We start from the raw sequence: 20,663 nt of genomic DNA on the forward strand, positions 1-20,663 counted from the left end.
ATTGATTTCCTTGCTGTCTATACTCTAGCCCTAACAATAGTATTTTTGAATAAATATTGCTAGGTAACATTATCTAAATGTTTCTTATATGTAAGCCTCTTCTCTCCAGGATTTCCTCTTCCATTTTTCTAATGGGCTCTGCAATGCTCAGGACAAGCCTACATCATTGACACTCAAGTACACTGAGGCAACAGGATCTACAGGTCCTCCCCTAGCATTGAGTATATTAACACAAAACAATATGTACCGCAATAAAACTCCAGTGTAATTTAAAGGATTAAACGATTCTTTCAAATTAGTTGTAGCTCCATGCTCTTTTTTGCAAAATTCAATCAAACTAGATGCTAATAAAAATAAGTTTGCCATTAGCCAGCAGGGGGAAGAAAGATCCTTCAGTGGTTACAGAATACAGCTTCGACACATCTTGGTGAGGTGGGAGTCTTTATGCATTATTCTCCTTATTTTACCAGGCAGGAAGTAGACACAGAGAGAGGCTAAGTGACTTGCCCAAGGACAAAGAGTGAGTCAGATGCAGAGCTGGGAATTGAGCCCACTTCTCCCGGTTCCCAGTGTACAGCTTTTCTCAGCAAGCCATAATGCCTTTCAGATGGATCATTTCCTAAAATGTATTAAGTTGTTAAAAATTCAATATGGGTGTTGCATTGCTTTCCAACTAGTTCTGTTTCTCACTACCTTCCTAGAGCTATTATCAGAACCTAAACTGATGGTTGGATCAATAATCTCACATCTATGTTTTTTTAGACAACATGTCATTAAAACTGGATATATCCAAGCACCTAACATGAATCAGAGCCTTTGGAGAGTGAGGTTGTATTTGGCTCTTTTGGCAGGTGGGGGGGAGGATCCTACAGTGAGGAGGAAAAAAATTGCAGCTCTAAGTGAGGAGAAACTGGATATTATCAGGAAGAACAAGACCTCATCAATCACCAGAAAGGCTTAAAAACAAACAAACTCTAGCAATATGATGTTCATAGGGGCACTTTTAAGGAAGAAAAGTAAAAACTGCATACATTGAAAAAGTGGAGAGCCTAGGCCTTTTGAGAAGATTCTAGACATTTGTTTTTATGCAAAGCTATTTTTCATTAGCTGGAATTTTACCCATTGGTTCACTGGTTCATCTTACTCATGAATCATGGGCAGGGACTATCTTTTTTAATTACAAGACATTCAAACTGTGCTCCTATTGTGCTAACTAAACCAGAAATGCTAAGTGGGCCAGATATTAACACCCTACACATGTCTTCTGACTTGATTATTGGAAATATCACCAACTCATGACTGTGCCCTTTACTAAAAAATCCAAACTCAATTATAGAATCTCTTTCTTCTTTTTAAGATTTTATTTATTTATTCATTAGAGACATAGGCAGAGACAGGCAGAGGGAGAAGCAGGCTCCATGCAGAGAGCCTGATGCAGGACCAGATCCCGGGACTCCAGAATCATGCCATGAGCTGAAAGTAGACGCTCAACCTCTGAGCCACCCAGGCATCCCTAGAATCTCTTTTAATACAGCAACCTGAATAACTACCAGTCAGTCAAGATTTGTCCAAAAGATCAAACCCATTCACTATCTCTGGCATATGCTTTTCTATTCACTACCCATCCAAAAGGATACAAAATCCCTATAGGCCCATGGCCTCACCTGCCAAGTCTAAATAATTTTAGATCAAATTATTTCAAAATAAAAAGTTTCATTTAAAAAACTGATTCAAATACTTAGTTTAGATATACTAATTCTTATGTCAACACAGGTATGAAATCTAAAGACAATGCATTGAAATAGAATACACACGTGGCTCTTGGTAAGTCACAGCTTTGCCAAAGAAAAGAGAGGATTAAACACAAATCTACATGTGATCCCACCTGTGTCTCAGAATAAGCATTTGTCTACCCATTGGGATCATATCTCTGCCATCTTCGCTAGATTTTTCTTCTCCCTTTTACTCTCTTCTTTTCAGTCCACATCCTCTCCTCTGATTCTGCCTTTTTGTCTCAACGGAGAGAGGAAGTTTTGAAGGCATAGATGTAGAACCGTTGAAACTCATCTTTGGTATCCTTCCTCCCAAAGCCATGACCTATAACAATTATGCACTCCAAATTTCAAGGCATTATGCTCAGCTTTCCAAGGCCACCTTTTGTTTGCAATACACCTAGTAAAATGTCTTTTTTTTTTTTTTGTAAAATGTCTTTTCACTGTGACCCAGTCCAACCCAATGCTGATGCCTACAACTGCAGGACTCCATCGTAGGTTACAGGCTTTCAGCTTGGGTGTTCGATTCATCAATTTGTGTTTTTGGCCCCTACAACATTTTTGTTGTTGTTGTTGTGTGTGTGTGTTTTGTTTCTCATCTTGATGGGGCAATATTTAAAACTTAAGGCATTGTGTGTAAAAATCCAGATTCTGGGCCACTCTTAAACTATTTAAAGGTCTGGCAACCCTTGGCTCACATTCACCCAACACACAATTTGCTCCAGCTAAAGGTCAGCTGCTCCTTCGGACAGTGTGGGGTTCTCTAATTTACATGTGACCCGGGCCACCTTCTGACTAGCCCAGGTGCTGCATGTATTTGTATTTGTAAAACTCACTCTATATCTTGCCCTTTAATTCATAAAGTTCAGTCAAATATGTCTGAGTGCCATTACTTAGCATGATGAGCAATGAGGTCTCAGCAGCCTTTTCTCTGAGTAGAGATTTCAGAAGCCATAGGTGATCTATTTCTATGTAACTATAGAAGAAATGTGGCCTATCAGTTGCTCTCACCTGCAGAAGGGAGAGAAGAGGGCAGGATTGCTGCTTCAGGTTTCTTTATATGATTTCCTGCCTTTTAAGAAAATGTTATTATTGTATATTGAGTTCAATACTCACATGGTGACTTTCAAGCGAGAGTTTGAGACTTGGCGATAGAGCTATTACTGCTGCATTTCACACGAAAAAGAGTTTTACTAATCCTCTTTGGCATTCATCTCTAAATCTTGGTGAACTCAAGTAGCTTCAATCTCTGAAAGTTTATTTTTGACTTAAGTGATTTTCCTGCTATTGCTAGATTTTTTCAGGTGTCTCGCCAGCTTAACTGTTATCTGAATAAAAGCTTTGTTTATTTTCCTTGGCTCTTTATAGCAGGTTTAAGTCTGTTCCAAGGGGTCACAACATTTCCTGCCCAATGCCTTTTATTCTAAGCATGCAGTCAGTAATTATTTTTTACTTTACCTAAAATATAAATAACTCCCTTATACTCATTTTGAACTTTTTCCCATAGTGCTTTCCTTATGAAAGGGGGGAAAAAAAAGCCCTTCAACAGACCTCCGTGTGATGTGAGCAGAGTTCTAGTCAGGGAGCATAAATCATGCCTCATACTCACAAATATACAAGTAACCCTTCCCCTTCCTGCTGTTTTCAATTACTCAGATTAATTTCTTTCCAAACTTTTTGGCACCCCTCTGCTAAAGTACACGGCAAACAAATTTACGGTGAGTCCCAAATTAAATATTAATGCAAAATCTTTCAGCCTCAAATTTCATTTGGTTCAGTCTCTCGAAAATTCAATAAAATTTTGGTGTTTATTTCATATTTAACTTATTTCTAGGCAAAATGTTGATTTTACTACTGAAATTCTGGGGTCAAATTATTAAAGGGGATTTTGACAATGGGAATGAAAAATCGACTGAACTTAAAATCATACATAAATTCGATTTCTGCTCATGCATTTAGCAAATGTCTACAAACCTACATGCAAGCTATTTACAAAACAAATAAATTGGTTGAGATCTTTTGTTTCAATATCTTGTTGTTGTTGTTGTTTCAATACCTTATTTCTAAAACTTTAAATGCCAAAGCTTTGGCTCTCTTTTAACCTAATGTCTTTAGTATAGGTCTTCCCTTTTTTTTTTTTTTTTTAAGATTTTATTTATTTATTCATGAGAGACACAGAGAGGGAGAGAGAGAGAGAGAGAGAGAGAGAGAGAGAGGCACACACACAGATAGAGGGAGAAGCAGGGAGCCCGATGTGGGACTCGATCCCAGGTCTCCAGGATCAGGCCCTGGACTGAATGAAGGTGGGGCTAAACCACTGAGCCACCCAGGCTGCCCTGTCTTCCCTTCTTTAATCGAAAGATGTATCGTGTTTGGAAACTAAGAAAGCAAGTTATCTTTTTTCAACATTCTATGTAATGATTATGTGGTTTTTCCAAGGTAATTTCTCTGAATGAAATATTTCCCCCACAGTGCTGCTGCGAGAAACATAAGGTAAATAGTGTCAAAAAGGTTGATTATTCCCAGTTCCTTTTCTGGTTCTAGATGACCTGTATAACTGAAAAAGAAACTGGGTGAGAATATTTGGGGGGCTAAGTTCATACTTTGGAATGCAGATTTGAATATGATATTTTAAAACCAATCTTTGACTTCTTCTCAAGGTAGGTAACAGGAAAGAGAGGCGAAAAAGGAAAAGAACAACAACAACAAAAAATCAATAGAATCAAATCCTGAAACAATCTTTAAATAACTCAGGGTACAGAGTAATTCACTCAGTTTCATATTAACAGTATTTCCTTCAAACGCTGTATTTCCTTTCTTTATTCTCACAAACCTCTGGGCTCTTATATTTTTTTCCTTTTCCATCACTTTTATAATACCTTTCTCTCTTTCTCTTAACTCTTTCTCCTTTCTTGACCCAACAAGAACTCAATAGACCCAAATGAGTTTGTTTTGTAGCCATAAGCAATCCCTCCCTGAAAATCCGAACTTGAACAATTGTTAAACTAGTGTTTCATTGCTTGTCCTGGTTTTTGTTGTTTCGTTGTTTCTTTCTCTAGTCTATAAATCACACTGAATGGTACATAGTAGTTACTGTAACAGTTATTCAATGACTGTGTGGATAAACACGGAATAATCCAAGGGCCCTGATTGACAAAGAAAAATACCCACTAGGCCATAAGTGCTTACCCAGTAGATTTTCCACTACTTACTGTCACTAACCCCGTTCCTTTCTACAGCTTTCTGGGAATTTTCAGGCAGGGTAATGAGTATGGCCCATAGCGGTACCCTTAACAATTTCTTCTCTTTAATCAAACATCCATTAGTGGGAACTTGACTATCAGCACAAATTCTTCTCAATCATGTCAAGAATTTGGGGACAATGAAAATGGATTCTTCCTTGAAAACTCTGGGCATTTCAAGAAAAAAAATTGCACAAATGCATCTTCATCACATGGGGCAAGGCCTATTCCTTCTGCTGTTATATATTCATTTAGATTAGTAGAAATAACAGAAAAGAAATAATCACTGCCATATTTACTAGTGCTTGGAATATCACTAAATGCATTATTTTAACTCAACCCCCAAAGAATACTATAAATCCGACTCTACTAATTCCTTTCTGCAGACATAGTGTGGGAAAATATGGGGTAATGGGGAAGATGGTATTAGTAATTCTGAAATATAAGGGAAAGGTAGTAAGGCAAGCAATACTGCATGGTCCACATGAGACCATCACATGCTTTACGCTAAGAAACATGTTTCATGAAACTTAATAAAAGGTGCTGCAAAAAGGAATGCATTCATCTTTAAATAACCTTCCGTGTTAACCTTTACCTTCAAAGATAATAGTTTGAGGCTGTATTTTACGCCTTATCCTCTCAATATGTTGACTGGTGCCGCATTCAATGTTATAGAAAATCTTCCTAAATTAAAGATATGAATGCTCCTCTGCCTGGTCCTCATCTACACTGTCATCTCCTCATGTAAGCCACCAACATCTCTCTCCAGGACAATTATGACAACACTTTAACTGGATTACTGTATCCCTCTTATCCTCCTTCACTCAGCAGCAATAAGCATGAACTCTAAAAAATTAAGTTGTGTCCTATCACCTCTGATTAAACATCAAAATGCTGCTTGTTGTAATAAGAAAACCCAAATGTCTCACTATGATCTGCATGGTCCTGTGTGACCTGTTCTGGCTTTATCATAAATATGCCCTTTCCTACTTGTCCTCTTTCCCAAACACACACAGTTCATATCAAACACACAGACTTTCTTTCTCTCTCTAAAATACCAAATTCTTGACTCCTTCTCAAGGGTTTGCATGGAAAGCTTCTCCTTCAGAACTACTCATACTTGTTCCCTTTCATTGTCTGCTGTCTCAGCAAATAGGTCATCCTTCTCAAAAGGCCTTCTGTGATTACAACCACCCATCACTCTCTTGATTACATTATTTTGTGTTTCTTCTTAGAACAAAATATTGTTTGTTTGCTGATTGTCTCCTCCTACACTAAAATGTAAGCTAAATCAAACCAGGTACATTGTCTAACTTGCTCAGTTGCCTCATTCCCAATATCTAGAACACTACCCACCACATATTTGTTCTACTTTGTTAAATGAGTGGATATATAAGTGAATGACCACCTGCCACATGGATTGCTTTTGAGAATCGTGTGATTTCAGTAGGGGAAAAAAGAAACTTAAAAAGAAAAAAGAAAAAGAAAAAAGAAAGTGTCCTGAGAATGTACGGGATTTCTGGTTTTATAGTGCAATACAGGATATAATGTGTCTTCACATACATTATCTTCCATGCTCTCAGGGAAGGTATAGGGGACACCACTATGCCTCTTTTACGGAGTTGGTTAGATTGGTTTTCTGTAAAACTCTGGTGGTGTTTTCATAGGCATTCAGATTAAAACACACGTAAGAGAAAACCCTCATGCTCTCCAGAATTTTATGTTCTCCCAACAATGATAGCAAGCAAGAAGAGTGGGAAAAGGGCTAAGGCTTTGGTTCTTATCCCTATCGGGATTAATTTCAAAATAGTTGACAATATCCTTAACAAGCACAAATAGGAAGAAAGCAAGTCCTAGTAGGGGAAAGAACTATATTCAAGGATGGACAAATCCAGAATGTTTAAATTCTAATTTCTATCTATTCTTAATGTTAGCCAATGTTGGATTAAATCAACATATTTTCCCCCAAGTAAGATGTGTATGCCACTAGCATTACACACCATCAACATGGTGCTGGTGAACTGCTAGCCTTTTTGTTAAGTGACAACAATACCAGGACTCAGCAAAAGGGCCTGAATTCTGAGTTAGTAATTCTACCTCTAAATCTTAGTTGTTGTTTTTTTTTTAAACGCAATCTGAGAAATATGAATGCCCAGTAGGTACGATCATAATATTTTCACCTGATAAGGCAAAAATCTCACCCATGAGCTGGCATCGTTATCACTGTACTTTCAAGAGCTTAATTATGAGAAAATGCCTTAAAAATTAATAGAGTTGAATAAAGTGGAATATTTTAATAAAGCATACTTGCTATTTTAACATTTTCATGCCAATAAAATATAACATTAAAAGCTTTAGGAAATGCACACAAGGTCTTAGATATTCTAAAAATCAAATCTTTTTAAAATTTCTAGAATGTATATTTTAGCAAAAGTCTGAGGTTCCTAATTGCCTCAGTTACTTAGTCTGTGTGGATGGAAGTTTCAATAAATCCTTACTATCTATGCACTCTTTCAGCATCTTTGTCCTTCTCCTCATATATCCTAATTTTTTAAAGAAAACAGACCATTTATAAACCCATTTCTGTTATAAGCTTTATATCTACACAGTTTTTCTTTCTCACAAATATCTTAAAATACCCTTGGAACACTCAAAGCAAGCAACCATAACTAAGTTTCACTTCTCCTCTTCTCCCCATCCCCATTTTTAGCTATCGTTTTTTCATTTTAAGAAGGGCTAAGATGATAAATTGTCATTAAAGAAAAACTCAGCGGTAGAAAAATTCTTAAGGAATTATGTATTCATATTTCTAAAGTTAAGCTGTCTTGGAAGTCTTGAAGGATGTCAATGCAATGTGGAAAAGTTAGGAAGGAATGTCCTATTGATTGTAAGAATAAAACAAGAGACGATCTGTGGTACCTTGATCTTACCTAAAGAAGAAACGTATTCTTTCGAGTAAAATGAGGTCGTGTTTCAACAATACCTGTCTTTGGTCTGAAGGCTAAGCCAGCCAGGACAATGAGGTGCACGCATCTCAGGAAGAGATGTCTGACTGTTAATAAGAATGCATTGTGAGATAAAATGTAATGCCGGCATCTTAGCAAGGCAACAGGCTCTATCTTCTTCAATTTTTTTTTCTTTTTTCTCTTACTTAATAAAGTTAGAAGAAATCTCATATAAAAAGGTACTTTCTCAACTCGTTTTCTATAAAGGATATAGTTATAATATTAGTCATGTATAATGGAAACTTTCATATGTACATGATTATATTTGAGAAAAATGAGATTAAACAGATGACTGTACAGTAAGAGTATATTAATCAAAATTACTTTTCATTGTTTCTATAGGTAAAGACACCTTGGACAAGTGTTGCATATCTACTACTATCCTGGAATATTTGAGAAACCCCAAATATATCATTCAACAAATATGAGGGCAGAGTCATTGAACAATGTAAGTAACATATCGTTATCAACTTAAGCATTAGCCTTTTGCCAAGGTGATACCTATAGGAATCCGACCTACCAGGAAATCAACAGCAAATGAATGGGTCCATTTATTTAACTACACCATTGCATTTTTTAACCATATTTGGACATCTAACTGCAGACTGAAACTAAGTTAATGTGACTGCATAAGAAAAGTTATTATAGTCATATTTATAAACACATTAAATCCTGTTGTCCATTTTATCATTGGAATGATTTCTACTCTATATCCTGTGTCAAAATAAAGTCTTAACTTTGAAACAATATTTAGGAATATATTTTAATTTTTAAAAATATTTTACATAATAAGAAAAATAAATTCAGTTAATAAAACCAATAAAAAATAAATTTCTAATTTCATTCAATAAACTAATTATCTGAGTATGAATGAATTCAGAGCATATATTTATTTGCATTCTAATAGGGTTTTAGATTCTTATGCTTACCTATGATAAAAATATATGTTACTTTAAATACCCCTATTATGACAGGGATACTGGCAAAGGTACACATTACTGACTCTACAAAGTATAGAAGGTAAGTGTCATGCATAAGCCTTTTAGGGAAATATATTGTTATTGTTATTTTTCCATAAAATTCAACTTTAGGCTTTTAATGCAAGATCAGTTCTACTATTTTACCACATCTGACTGGCTACTATCTAAAACTTGGATTCCCATTTAGTTACGAGTCAGTTTCATCAATTAGTTTAGTCAGGAAGCTCAGTCAAAATAATTGGGTTTGTATAAAGATAGCCTAAATCAATAGGATGGAATGAGAGAGAGAGACAGAAACTATATTTTTGGTATCACTGAATTCAGAACAGAGCAATAAATAATACATATTTTCTAACTTGGCCTTGTAGTTATGCTGGGGGTGGGGGAGAAAGGAGGCCACCAAATCATTTATGAGGAGGAAATAAAGATCTAAAATTGTGAAGGCAGCTTACAGCAGAAAAACCTAATAGAAATATATATATATATTTATTATATATATAATTTATATATATATAAATTTTGGAGGTCTAAGCTTACTCATTCTGATGAGATGCAAAAGCCTTTATTCCTCTTTCTATAACACAGAGGGTTCAGATGTACTTGGAGAAATTGACATTTTATTCAAATGAGACAGCACAAAATATTGAGAACAGTGATTAAATATTATGGCAAGCACAATTCTTTTCGTAAGCAAGTGAGGTAGGTACACTCATTGGCACATATGGGTTAATCCAAAAATAACTTTAAAAGCTCTAATTTTTAGAGATATGTTCATAGTTTTGTATATAATATTTAAATAATAGAACCTTTTTTTTTTTTTAATCACCCCAAGGAACTAACAAGCTCTAAAGATCTCCATCCTAAAGAAAACAACTGGAAAATGTCCCCTGAAGCGTGTAGGCCATTAGATTTGTGATTGGTATGTGGCAATATCATCCCTATGCATCTAGGTAATGGGTTTTTATATATAGGTAAATTTGGAGAATAAGAATCGTGAAATGTAAAAAAGAGGACTGAAAAGTATCCTACCACTTTTCTGATTGTGTCCTTCCTCCACACCAAAAAAACAAACAACAAAACATTTCGCTCTTTGTAATCTCTCTGCATCAAGGTAGTTTTTTGTCATTATTTTTAGTTTAAGTATGGGGACCCAGATTTCTTCTAGGTAGTTTTTGAACTGCTAGAATAAACATGACTATTTCCTGACAGAAGTTTGGTCCAATATGTATTCTGGTTAACTCTAAGTACTCAACCTTTAACTTTAGTTTTGTTTAGCGTTCCAGCTACTAAAAACATTGTTTCAAATTATAAGCATGAAGGGCATCATAATTATAGGTATTTCAAAAACAAATCCATTTTAACATTTATATCTCCTCCACTGCCAGACTTTGTTAGTAACGTGGAAATTCATCATTAGAATATTGTATGTTAAGAGTTGAAAAATAACTCTTAAAGTTTTTCCATTTCATATTTTCATTTTTCAAGGAGGCAATATCACAAAGACATTTTCTGGAATTTGGAAAAAAAAGTTTCACATAAAAATATCTATCTCCGATTTTCAGGCTAGAGCGATGTTTTTATTTTTAATTTTTTTAAGATTTTATTTATTTATTCATGAGAGAGACACAGAGAGAGAGAGAGAGGCAGAGACACAGGCAGAGGGAGAAGCAGGCTCCATGCAGTGAGCCCCGATGTGGGAATTGATCCCGGGACTCTGGGATCATGCCCTGGGCCAAGGCAGGTGCTCAACCGCTGAGCCACCCAGGTGATGTTTTTAAAGGATGTTTGTGCCAAGGCAGGCATTTTAAAGAAGATACACATATATAATCTTTAAAGAAGATTTTAAATATATATGTTATATAATTTATATTATGTATATAGTAAGTGGGTTGCGCTCATTGCTAAATTAGTTTAATGACATCATGTTGGTATAATCATGTTTAACTTTTAGCATTAATTCTACTTTCTTTGAATGCATCTATCTAAAATGAAGACAAGTGTTTCCTTTGTACAAGAATTGTTTTGACAGACAGCCACAGAAGATAGAGAAATCTTTCAATACATCTGGCTGGTACTTTTTACTATCCCAAATCCCTATTACTAGGAAGGAATTGAAGAAAGGGAAGTGTACGTTTCATATAAGATGTAAAAATTAATAGTGGAATCATGAAAACAAATCGATCATAGTAATATATAGAATGGAGGGAAGATACAGAGACCCCTCACCATTGCAATCACTGTAGAAGACCAAATCCTATTCAGTCCAGGTAACTTTAAATGGAGCCTATCTTTATGGTATACCCAAGGCTCTGAAAAGAAAATGACAAGGCAAATAGTAAGAAATCAATGTCCTGGAACCAATACACTTGCAAACAAAAAATTTCTGCATGTCTCCACCGTGAATGACAAGTAGTATTTAGAAAGTATTACCATAGTTAAGAATATGTTCACCATATCACTCATCCCCCCACTCTTTCTAAGAAGATAGACTTCCTTCACTTCCACTTTAAAAAAAAAAATCACTTCCATCTTAATAATCCTAGCATTCTTAACACTTGAATTTTCTGTAATATTTGCATGCATCTCCCCATTCTTTCTCCCCATTCTTCAGGGTTTAATTATATCCACCCTCATACCGACGGAAGTTTCTTTAAATTATTTTAATACTGCAAGCATTTTCAGAGGATATTTGTTAGGAAATGAGAAGATAATTATTTTTTAGAAGTATTATTTTGTCTAAAGATACTTTCATCTCTTCTTTAGGAAATACTAATTTGGATTTAGTCTTTTCCTAAATTTATCATTTGGGTTCCCCCCCCCTCCACTTTTCTTTCCCTCACTCTGTTCACTGCAACTCACATTCTTTCTCTTGTTTTAACACATTGAAATTGTTCTTTGCTTCCACTGTCTCCTTCCATTCTTACCAGTTTTAATTTAAGCTTGAGAAAAGAGAAAGAAGAAATCTTGAAGATTACAAAGACTTCTTCAAAACAAAACTTTTACGTTTGTGGAATACAAAGAAACGTGGATTGCAGTTCATTCTTCTTTGAGGGGAGGAAGATTAAAATTGTGACATACACATGATTGCCATTTTTAGATGGCTTCACAGACATATATATTTAACTGGCTATAACAACATGAACTTTGATTATTTGAAAATATGTTTCCCCATCTTATCAGACTCAGGAACTTAAAAGAGATTAGTTTTAGGTTTCTCAATCCCCTTTATTTTCAGAAAATCTGACAATTTAAAATACACTTCCTTTTAAGTCTTAATCCTTATCAAGCAATACTTTGATATGATATGACATTGTTATATGACACATTGGTTGATCCTAAGTGAATATGATTTATCCTTCACGTTTTGCTGTTAAGAGTTACAAAGATGTTTCCTTTTTTAGATGTGATGAAATCTAATAAGAACTGACATGCACATTAGCTTAACTCTGTATCAAAATCAATATAAACCAAGAAAATAAACAACGTGGAATTAGAAGGACAAGTGAATATGTGTAGATTCAATACAAGCATATGTTAAAGCACTCTCCGTTTTAAAAAAAAATGGAGTTTATGCTCATAAACTTACAAAACAAAGAGCAACACAGGTAGAAGGTAATACAACCATTTCTAGCTATTTCCTACAGTTTAAGAAGACACCCATTACCTAAGATATATTTGGAGAACCTGAAAGTGATTTCTCATTTTCTGGCATGAAGCTGGCTCCTGCACTACAAAACACACCTGTGTAATTCACACGCCTATTTTATTCTTCAAGGACAATTGACATAAGCCTGTGCAGAAAGCTACATCTCATTAACCTCTTTCTTGAGTTTATATTCCCATATCGTCTGTTTCAGCATTTCACTGAGGAAAGTTTGTCATAATGCAGCAGCACTTTCTTTTTTAACTTTAAACATGATTTCTCCCCCCCCCACCCTTTTTTCCCCCCAACAGGACCCACCCTTTTTACTTTTGATAATGTGAGCTCCTCTCTAACAGTTAGGCAAGTTTTGTTAAATATATATAATAGTGACAAAGTGTTGGTCTACAACTATTTTTACTTGTACTATCTTATAATAGTACTTTTTATCCTGACATGGTGATATATGACACCATTTCAGTTCTAGGAAAAAGTAACAATCCTTTCCCATATGCCCTGTTTATATCTTAGGATGTTCCTCTTCCTCATGGAATTAATTTGCACCAAATCGCAATCCTTTGAGATACTTAGTTTTCTATCTCAGGAGAAAATCGGAGGTCTATATGTTCTCTTCAGGTATTCATTCTAATCATTGCAGTAACAACTCTCTCCCTCGTAAACACATCCAAAATCACTAAGGACTTAGCTCCAGATGAGGTCAAATTTGCCGAGACCGGGGACTCAGAAAAAGCCCAAGAGCAGGAGTCTGCAGTGCCATTATATCTGGCTAGCTCACAGGGCTGAAAAGCTTCATTCTGCTCATCTGCTCTGGTCCAACTTCAAAGATTCTTCCTAAGAAAGGTTGAGAGCTGATTGTTCCAGATCAAAGACATCATCATTTCAAGTTAGAGCTATGTGCTTCCATTTTATCAGTATAGTTTTCGACTATTCCACACCAACTTCAAGGCAAGTTAAGACAAGTTTAGAAGCTATATGGTTAGGTGGCAATGATATGTTTAAAAGATGATCACTCAGTAAACGTCAGATTTTCTAAAGGAACTAATATCAGCCTCACTACTGGTAAAGGAAATGTGTGAGCACATTATAAAGCCTGTAATCTGGTTGCCAACAGCAGGTTGGATAGAAACACTACAATTCATTCTCCTGTTCTTTCCTATAATGAAGCAATAATTTTTAGTCAATTCATAATTCGCTTCATATGAACGCAGTCACTAAATCTCCCAATGCAATATTTTGCCTATTTACTTGACACTGAGATCCAGGATCCTTGCTATGTTTGTTACTTCTCTTTTTTTTTTCTTTTACTAACTAAACATCATTGACAACAACAGCAAACCAAAATATTATCAGTCAGTGTGAACACACACACACACACACACACACACACCCCTAGATCTAAGATACTCCTGATTTTACTCTAGGGAGTTAACCATTCCAATGCCGGCAGCCCAAATATTCATTTGTCTTTTTTTCTCCCCCCCCCCTTTTTTTTTTCACCCGTGCAACTCTTGTCAAAGATTGTCAAACTTGCACAGGGATCCCTGGGTTTCCAGATCAAAAGTTTACACGATCTAGGTGTATTAACATTCCCACCTCCTGTCTCCTCTGCTCCCCATACGCGTCCCCACTCCAACTTCTTCCACCCATCAAGTATTTGGGGGGAAAAAAGAAAAAAAGAAAAACCAGACAACCAAGCAACTGCAAGACGCCAGGGGTGGGTAAACATCTCTTGGTACCGTGAGCCGGGCCACAGACCTCGGGAATCAAAAAAAAAAAAAAAAAAAAAGTCAAGTTCCAGCAGGTGCCTGAGGCCAGCAGCTCCCTGGAAGCCTGGCCTCGGGCTGGGGCTGGGGCTGGGGCTGGGGCGCGCGGCCGGAGGGGTCCCCAGGGCCTGGGCGCCGCAGGTCGGGGGCTCCCCGCGAGCGGAGCGCAGGGCACACACCGCCCGGGCGGGGAGCCCGCAGCAGCGCCGAGCCGAGAAGTCTCGGAAAAGCCCATCCTCATCCCAGCGTCTGCAGCGCTTGGCTTGCGCGGGCAAGTCCAAGGGGTCCCAGTGGGGACCTCGCGGGGACCCGGTCCGGGGAGGCGGCCGGGGCGGGGGGGCACCGGGCTGGGACGTGGCCCGCCGCCCCGCTCCCCCACCCCCCGCCAGCCAGAGCCCAGGGGCCCCCAGCGCCGAAGTTTCGCGCTCGCTCCGCCGCCGGCATCGCCCAGCCGGAGAGCCGAGGCGGCGACGGGGGAGCCAAGAGCCAGGTGCGCCCTTACCTCGGTCGGCTCCCACGGGCAGCACCTTGGCGACAGGCAGTAATCCCGAGACCGTGAGGACGGCGAGGACAAACTCGGACATCGTGGTCGCCCGGGGAGGAAGCCCGCGTTGCAGACTGCGCCGCGGCGCCCTCGGCCCGGCGGCGGCGGCGGCGGCGGCGGCGGCGGCGGCAGCTCGCGGCCCCGACCCGCGCGGCGTCATTTACAAATGTCACTGGAGAGGCTTCGGCTCGCGGAGCCCGGCCGGTCCGCCTCCTCCTGCCTGGAGCGGGCTGTGGCAGGTGGAGGGATGCGCGCGTGAGACACGGGGAGGGAGAGCGCGAGCGCGAGCGGGAGCGGGAGCGAGAGGGGGTGAGCGCCGGCGAGCGCTCGTGTGTCTTGACTTTTCAATGCAGGGGACGTCTGCTGTTACATCACGCGCGGAGGGGCAGCGAGCGGTGCCCGCGCAGGGGGATGCGCCGGCTCATCCCAGGCCGCCACGCGCCCCTCGTGGTCCGCAGGGACCCCGGCTCGGACCCCGGCTCGGGCATTTCACACGACCGGGAAGCACCGGCGCGAGCCGGCAGCACCGCCCATCGCCTGCGGCCTCGGTCTCCGGGGAGAGGGAAAGTAACTCCGGAGCCGCCTCGGGGGCGAGCTGGGTCCCGAGCCCGCGGGGAGGCTCCTGCATCGGGCTGAGCCAGCCGGCGCCGGGGCAGCTCTGCACCCAAGAGCCGGCTCGGAACCGCGGCTGCGGCGCTCGGTGCTTCCCCGGGCAGAGCAGGCTTGCTCCCTTCCCGCCCTGGGAGCTCCCCTTCCCGGGGAAGGAGGGACGAGCCGAGCCGCCGAGCTTCTCGGAGGCTAATGGTGTCCTCGGCTGCGCGCACAAGCGCGAAGCCTTCTCGATTGCTCCTTTAACTTTTGTGCTGAGTAGCACCTGGGGACAGAGGTGCAAAACGTAGTGACTCAGCAGAAACAAAACCCAAAACAATCCCCAAAGTCATCACCCCTGGCCTGAGAAGAGGTGGATGCAGAGAGGTCCCTGAGCAGGGAATGCAGAGAGGTCCCCAAGCAGGGAATCCTAGAGCAAAGGATTGGCACTTTGCTTGCAGTGCATTTCTCTCTTTTCTCTCTTTAAAAGGGGTCCTCTAACCATTTTAAACCTGTGTTGAGGGTTTTTCTTTTTTTACTGTTTTTTTTTTTCTCTTTCCACATAGTGCAGTTAGAGTTGAAAAACTTTCCCAGACCTTATGAGGCATGACCATGGATCAGTGCAATAATAATAAACAAACAAATAAATAAATAATAAATAAATAAATAAATAAAAAGTTGTTCGTACGGCCACTTGAGTTTTCAAATACAATCACTCAAAAACGCAGAAATCTTAATAGTTGAAGGCATATTTTTTCCCCTTCTAACATCAATAATTCTTGCCCGAGAAGTAAGGTTGAAAAATGTTTCCTATTTGCTTTTTTGAAACTTGAAAGGGGTGTAAAGGAAACTGAGAAACAGGATGACTGAAAGGCAAAGGAAAGATACCATAAAGCGCTCTCTGTGCCATTTACTGGTTGAAACAATATAGATGAATGCCCCGCACTAGGAGCTATTAGCTGTTTATGAGACAAAATTATCCAGAAACGTATTTGGATGCTCCTTAGAAGCCACTAAAATTAGACTGGATCAAAGAACAGAAAGGTGACTCCTAAGGGAAATCGCCAAGAATATGTGAAATTTGCCATATTATACTTACACTGTGATTATAAAATATGCCATATTGTACATTTTAAATTTGACGTTCCCTTGTATACCAAACAGTTTAGTATCTTCAAAAAGAACCGCTTCCACCTTTAAAAGTGCATGTTTTATTTTCTTCTAACGTTGTTAGGTGTGTAATTTCACCTAGTTATTTTAACTGTTTCACAAAAAGATGTACCATATAGGAAATATAGAAAGGCATTTTTTCCTATTTTACTTCATACTAAGAATTCACGAACTTTGAACTAAGTGGCCGAGTTCAAAGAATGTGGGGCTACAGTAGGGTAGGAAGGGTAGATTTAGAATGATACTCAAAGTAACAAATATTTCTTTCTCAAGCGTCCACAGACCTCTGCATTCTATGAAATATTTATTCTTTCATTGGGATGAAGTAAGCAGGTATCTTTCTGACATGATCCCATTCAGTCAACTAGAAGGTCAGCCATTAGGAAATCTATATCCACTTAAGTCTTGGCAATAAAACGAGGAGTGCTCACAAACCATGCTAGGGACATCCAGATTCGGCTTCTTCTATACTATTACCACCAATTACCTCCTATCTCAAAATTGCGAAGAAGAAGAAAGTGGCCAGGAACAGAACACCCAAAGACTCACCATGTACTCACGTTCTATGACTGAAAATCAGTGACTCATTCACTTCTGCAATATATGTAGCAGCCCTGGATTCCACGGTCAACTCTCAAAAGGGAAAAGTATGAAAGATAATCAGAGAAGTGAATACCCGGAAGATTTTGTATTCTACTGTATACTCTAAATATGCTACATTCTAAATATGTAGTGCCTCCTAATAATAAAACTACTAAGTAAATTAGGCGGAGTAACAACCGTATGATCTCTTTTACATCATCCGCTTTGCTTTATAACTGCCCTGAATAGAAGAAAATCAAGGATGCATTGTCCACACATTGTGATCAGAATAATACAACAAAACAAAATTCCTTTTTAGTGATCACCAATCAATTTGCTATATGTGAATGACACATGACTCAAAATTGTGGTGTAAAATAGTGGTACTAATTGTGGAAGGTTAATTGCTAAGTAATGGGGTAACATACCAAAAAAAAAAAAAAGTTTAGTGTAAGAATGAAAGGTGATGGCTTGTATTTAGCGTCAACCATGAGTTATTCTATCTATAAAATAAAATTTGGGACTTATTTTAGAAATGTGAATAGATGCTACTAGCAAAGACCTAATAGTATAAAAAGTCTTCTTCACAGTAACTGGGTAGAAGAATGGTATGTTTCAGCGGTCAAATGCACATAACCTATGCATTTGATGCATATCAAGCAGGTTTTTTAAAACAAAATTTTTTAAAACAAAAATCATAATAATGTATAGTTTCATACCACAAAACCATAATAATATGTAATAAACAGATTCAATATTAAAATTAATAGATACACAGTTATTTATAATAGACACATGGTCTAAACTGATATAAGGCCAGTGTCAAAATAAAATTGGATAAAATTATCTCACATCAAATCACTTGCATATTGTAGTTCTTCCTTGAAAATGACCAACTCATCGAAAGAGAGTTTTTATGAGAATCTAATGAGGTCGATAAAGGTATAGACCAAATTAGAGTTTTAAAGTTAAATATTTTTTCCAGGTTTCAAGTGACCATGGAATTGTAAATAACTATCTAAATAAAAGGGAAACATAAGTATAATTTTCTATGAAATACTTTTATTCCTCATTATATATACTTTAGTGTAAAAGAAAATCAATAAAGTATATTATTAGTGAAGAGGGAACAGCAAGAGTTACTGTTCAAATTCTGTTTGTTTCTACGGCCTATTATAATTTCTTCATTCTAATCAGAGTTATTAACACTGACAAGTTAAATAAATTAATTCATCAAACTATAGAATGTTATGAAATCTTTCATTGAGATAAATTAAACAAAGTAGAACCAATCATTCTTACTTTCTGGTCCAAAACAACCCACGAATGTTAATTATCAGTTGGTGGTAATCTTAATACTTCCCAATTAGAGCCATGCTTTGCACACATGTGATCAAACACAAGATCCCATTCCTACTAATTTGATTATTTCCTTTGCGCTCTTGGTTTTCTTACCATAGATAATAACAAGTCATGTACTACACACCTGAAAGTCGTGTTAGGGGGAGGGTGTGTGTCCCAACAAACCAAACCCGACAGTGTGTCTCCAGAAGTGATGTGTGTAAAGGAGAGTTGGCCTGAGAGCCAGGTTGCTAGGATTTTCTGCAGCTATCATTCCAAGGGCTGCTAGAGTGCTTACCCTGCCTTTCCACACAGAAAAGTTGCCAGGCAGCTGCAGACACGGGATGAGAAGGGAAAGGAAGGCAGGGGGTGGGGGTCAACTGAGAACTGTTAAAGAAACATTATTAGTGCTTAAAATTGAAACAGAGCTACTCTGGACAAAGCCACTAAGAAAAAAGAGCTTTAGATTCATTTTATTTCTCAAACTACAGCATTTCAATGCACATTTTTTTTAACCGCTCTCCTTCAAAAGCGTGCTATACCTGTTGGATAGCATGCTGTTTCAACTGAGACATAGGGATTCACTTGAGATAAATAAGATTTTGGTGCAACTTTAATTCCCACTATTTGAGAAGTATTAGTAAGTATGTACACCTGAGAAGAAGCACGATGCAAGTCCCCAATTAAACCTAGAAAGTAAATGTATTTCCGGGCATATTAAGTTTTTCTCTTTGCATAAGGCTCAACTTACCTTTACCGTCATTATCTCTAAACACATTAAGGTTCCTATATTACAGTGAAGAACACAACTGATAGTCAATTAGAAGTTCCAAAGGGTAAATAATAAAAGTTCTTGATACTGATTTGATTGTTTTACATGTTCTCATTTGACAAACTTTTGACAATAGGAAGGAAAGGAAAAGAGTTTGTACTGACTTAGACAACTCTATCAGGCAACAACTGACTTTCATAATAATAATGTAGACTCAAGAGACAAATCCTATGTTGTTTTTTGGGTTTTTAGAAGTTACAATCAGCAATAATGCAATCCACGTTTGTGTGGAGGAGGGGAATACACAAATGCCAAAAGTTCATCAAACCCTTTTCACTGTAATCGTGCGGCAATAGCTTTCAGGTTCAGGTTAGTTGCTGGCTATAAGGCTCGTTGCCATCAGTGTTTTCTGACCTGACATACCTTTGGTCAGGTTGACCTCCACATCTCCATCTCCAGCTGCCAAAACAGAATCAGTATGTCACTCTGGGGGCTGGTTGTCAGCGAGCCGTTGTCAGGATGCACTTTGTTTGGATGAGCCTTGAGATCTTTTTCTACCAAAATTATTGATCTACGTTGTCTCAGTCATCTCTCTGCTCCTTAATTTTAGTTAGAAATTCCTAGGTTGTTGGAGCTGGAAGGGACATTCAAATCATTTCTCCAAATTTACTACATTTTACAGATAAGAAAAGTTAAAGACAGGATAGGTGACTACTCTGAGGTCACATTATTTTATTAATATCAGAAACAGCCCTGGATAGTTTCCTGACTCTTTCCCGTATTATGCAGAGCTTTGTTGATACTCCTCGAGATTTTTCCTAGTTCAGAGGAGCGGCAGCCCAGGGGGTTTGAATTAGTTCATTCCCTTAATAGCTGCAGATTATGTAACAGTCATTCCACTCAGCGCTGTGCAAAGAACTATAAGGAAATAGACATGGTCCTTGCACTAGCAGAACTTACACTCTAAATCAAATGTCATTTCTCTGCTGATGGGCTGACTTTCCAGGATCTTGGGGGAACTATGTTGCCGCGAGCCACAGGTATGACACATAAAGGCCCCCGCTGAGATCACCCAGTAAAATCAGGGCTGCCTCATTCTGAATAATCATCTTTACAAATAAACTTTTATGGAGAAACCTGAGACTTCTGCTAGAATTAGGCTCTGAGGAAGAAATCACAAAACATATTCAGATAATCCTGGATGTTGTCACCAGCGTTTAGTCAACCAACACATCATATATCC

General features: G+C 38.5%; 1 protein-coding gene across 1 annotated transcript in view; it reads right to left on the reverse strand.

Annotated features, from left to right (window-relative positions):
- Positions 1 to 15,078, reverse strand: part of LRP1B (LDL receptor related protein 1B) — a 1,837,374-nt gene extending 1,822,296 nt beyond the window's left edge. The window contains exon 1 of the mRNA XM_049097407.1: positions 14,926 to 15,078. Coding sequence (XP_048953364.1) covers positions 14,926 to 15,007 — 82 coding nt within the window. The 5' untranslated portion in view covers positions 15,008 to 15,078. The remainder of the gene's footprint in view (positions 1 to 14,925) is intronic.
- Between the last annotated feature and the right edge of the window lie 5,585 nt (positions 15,079 to 20,663).

The sequence above is a fragment of the Canis lupus genome, chromosome 19 (assembly GCF_003254725.2).
Source record: "Canis lupus dingo isolate Sandy chromosome 19, ASM325472v2, whole genome shotgun sequence".
NCBI classification, from domain to species: domain Eukaryota; kingdom Metazoa; phylum Chordata; class Mammalia; order Carnivora; family Canidae; genus Canis; species Canis lupus.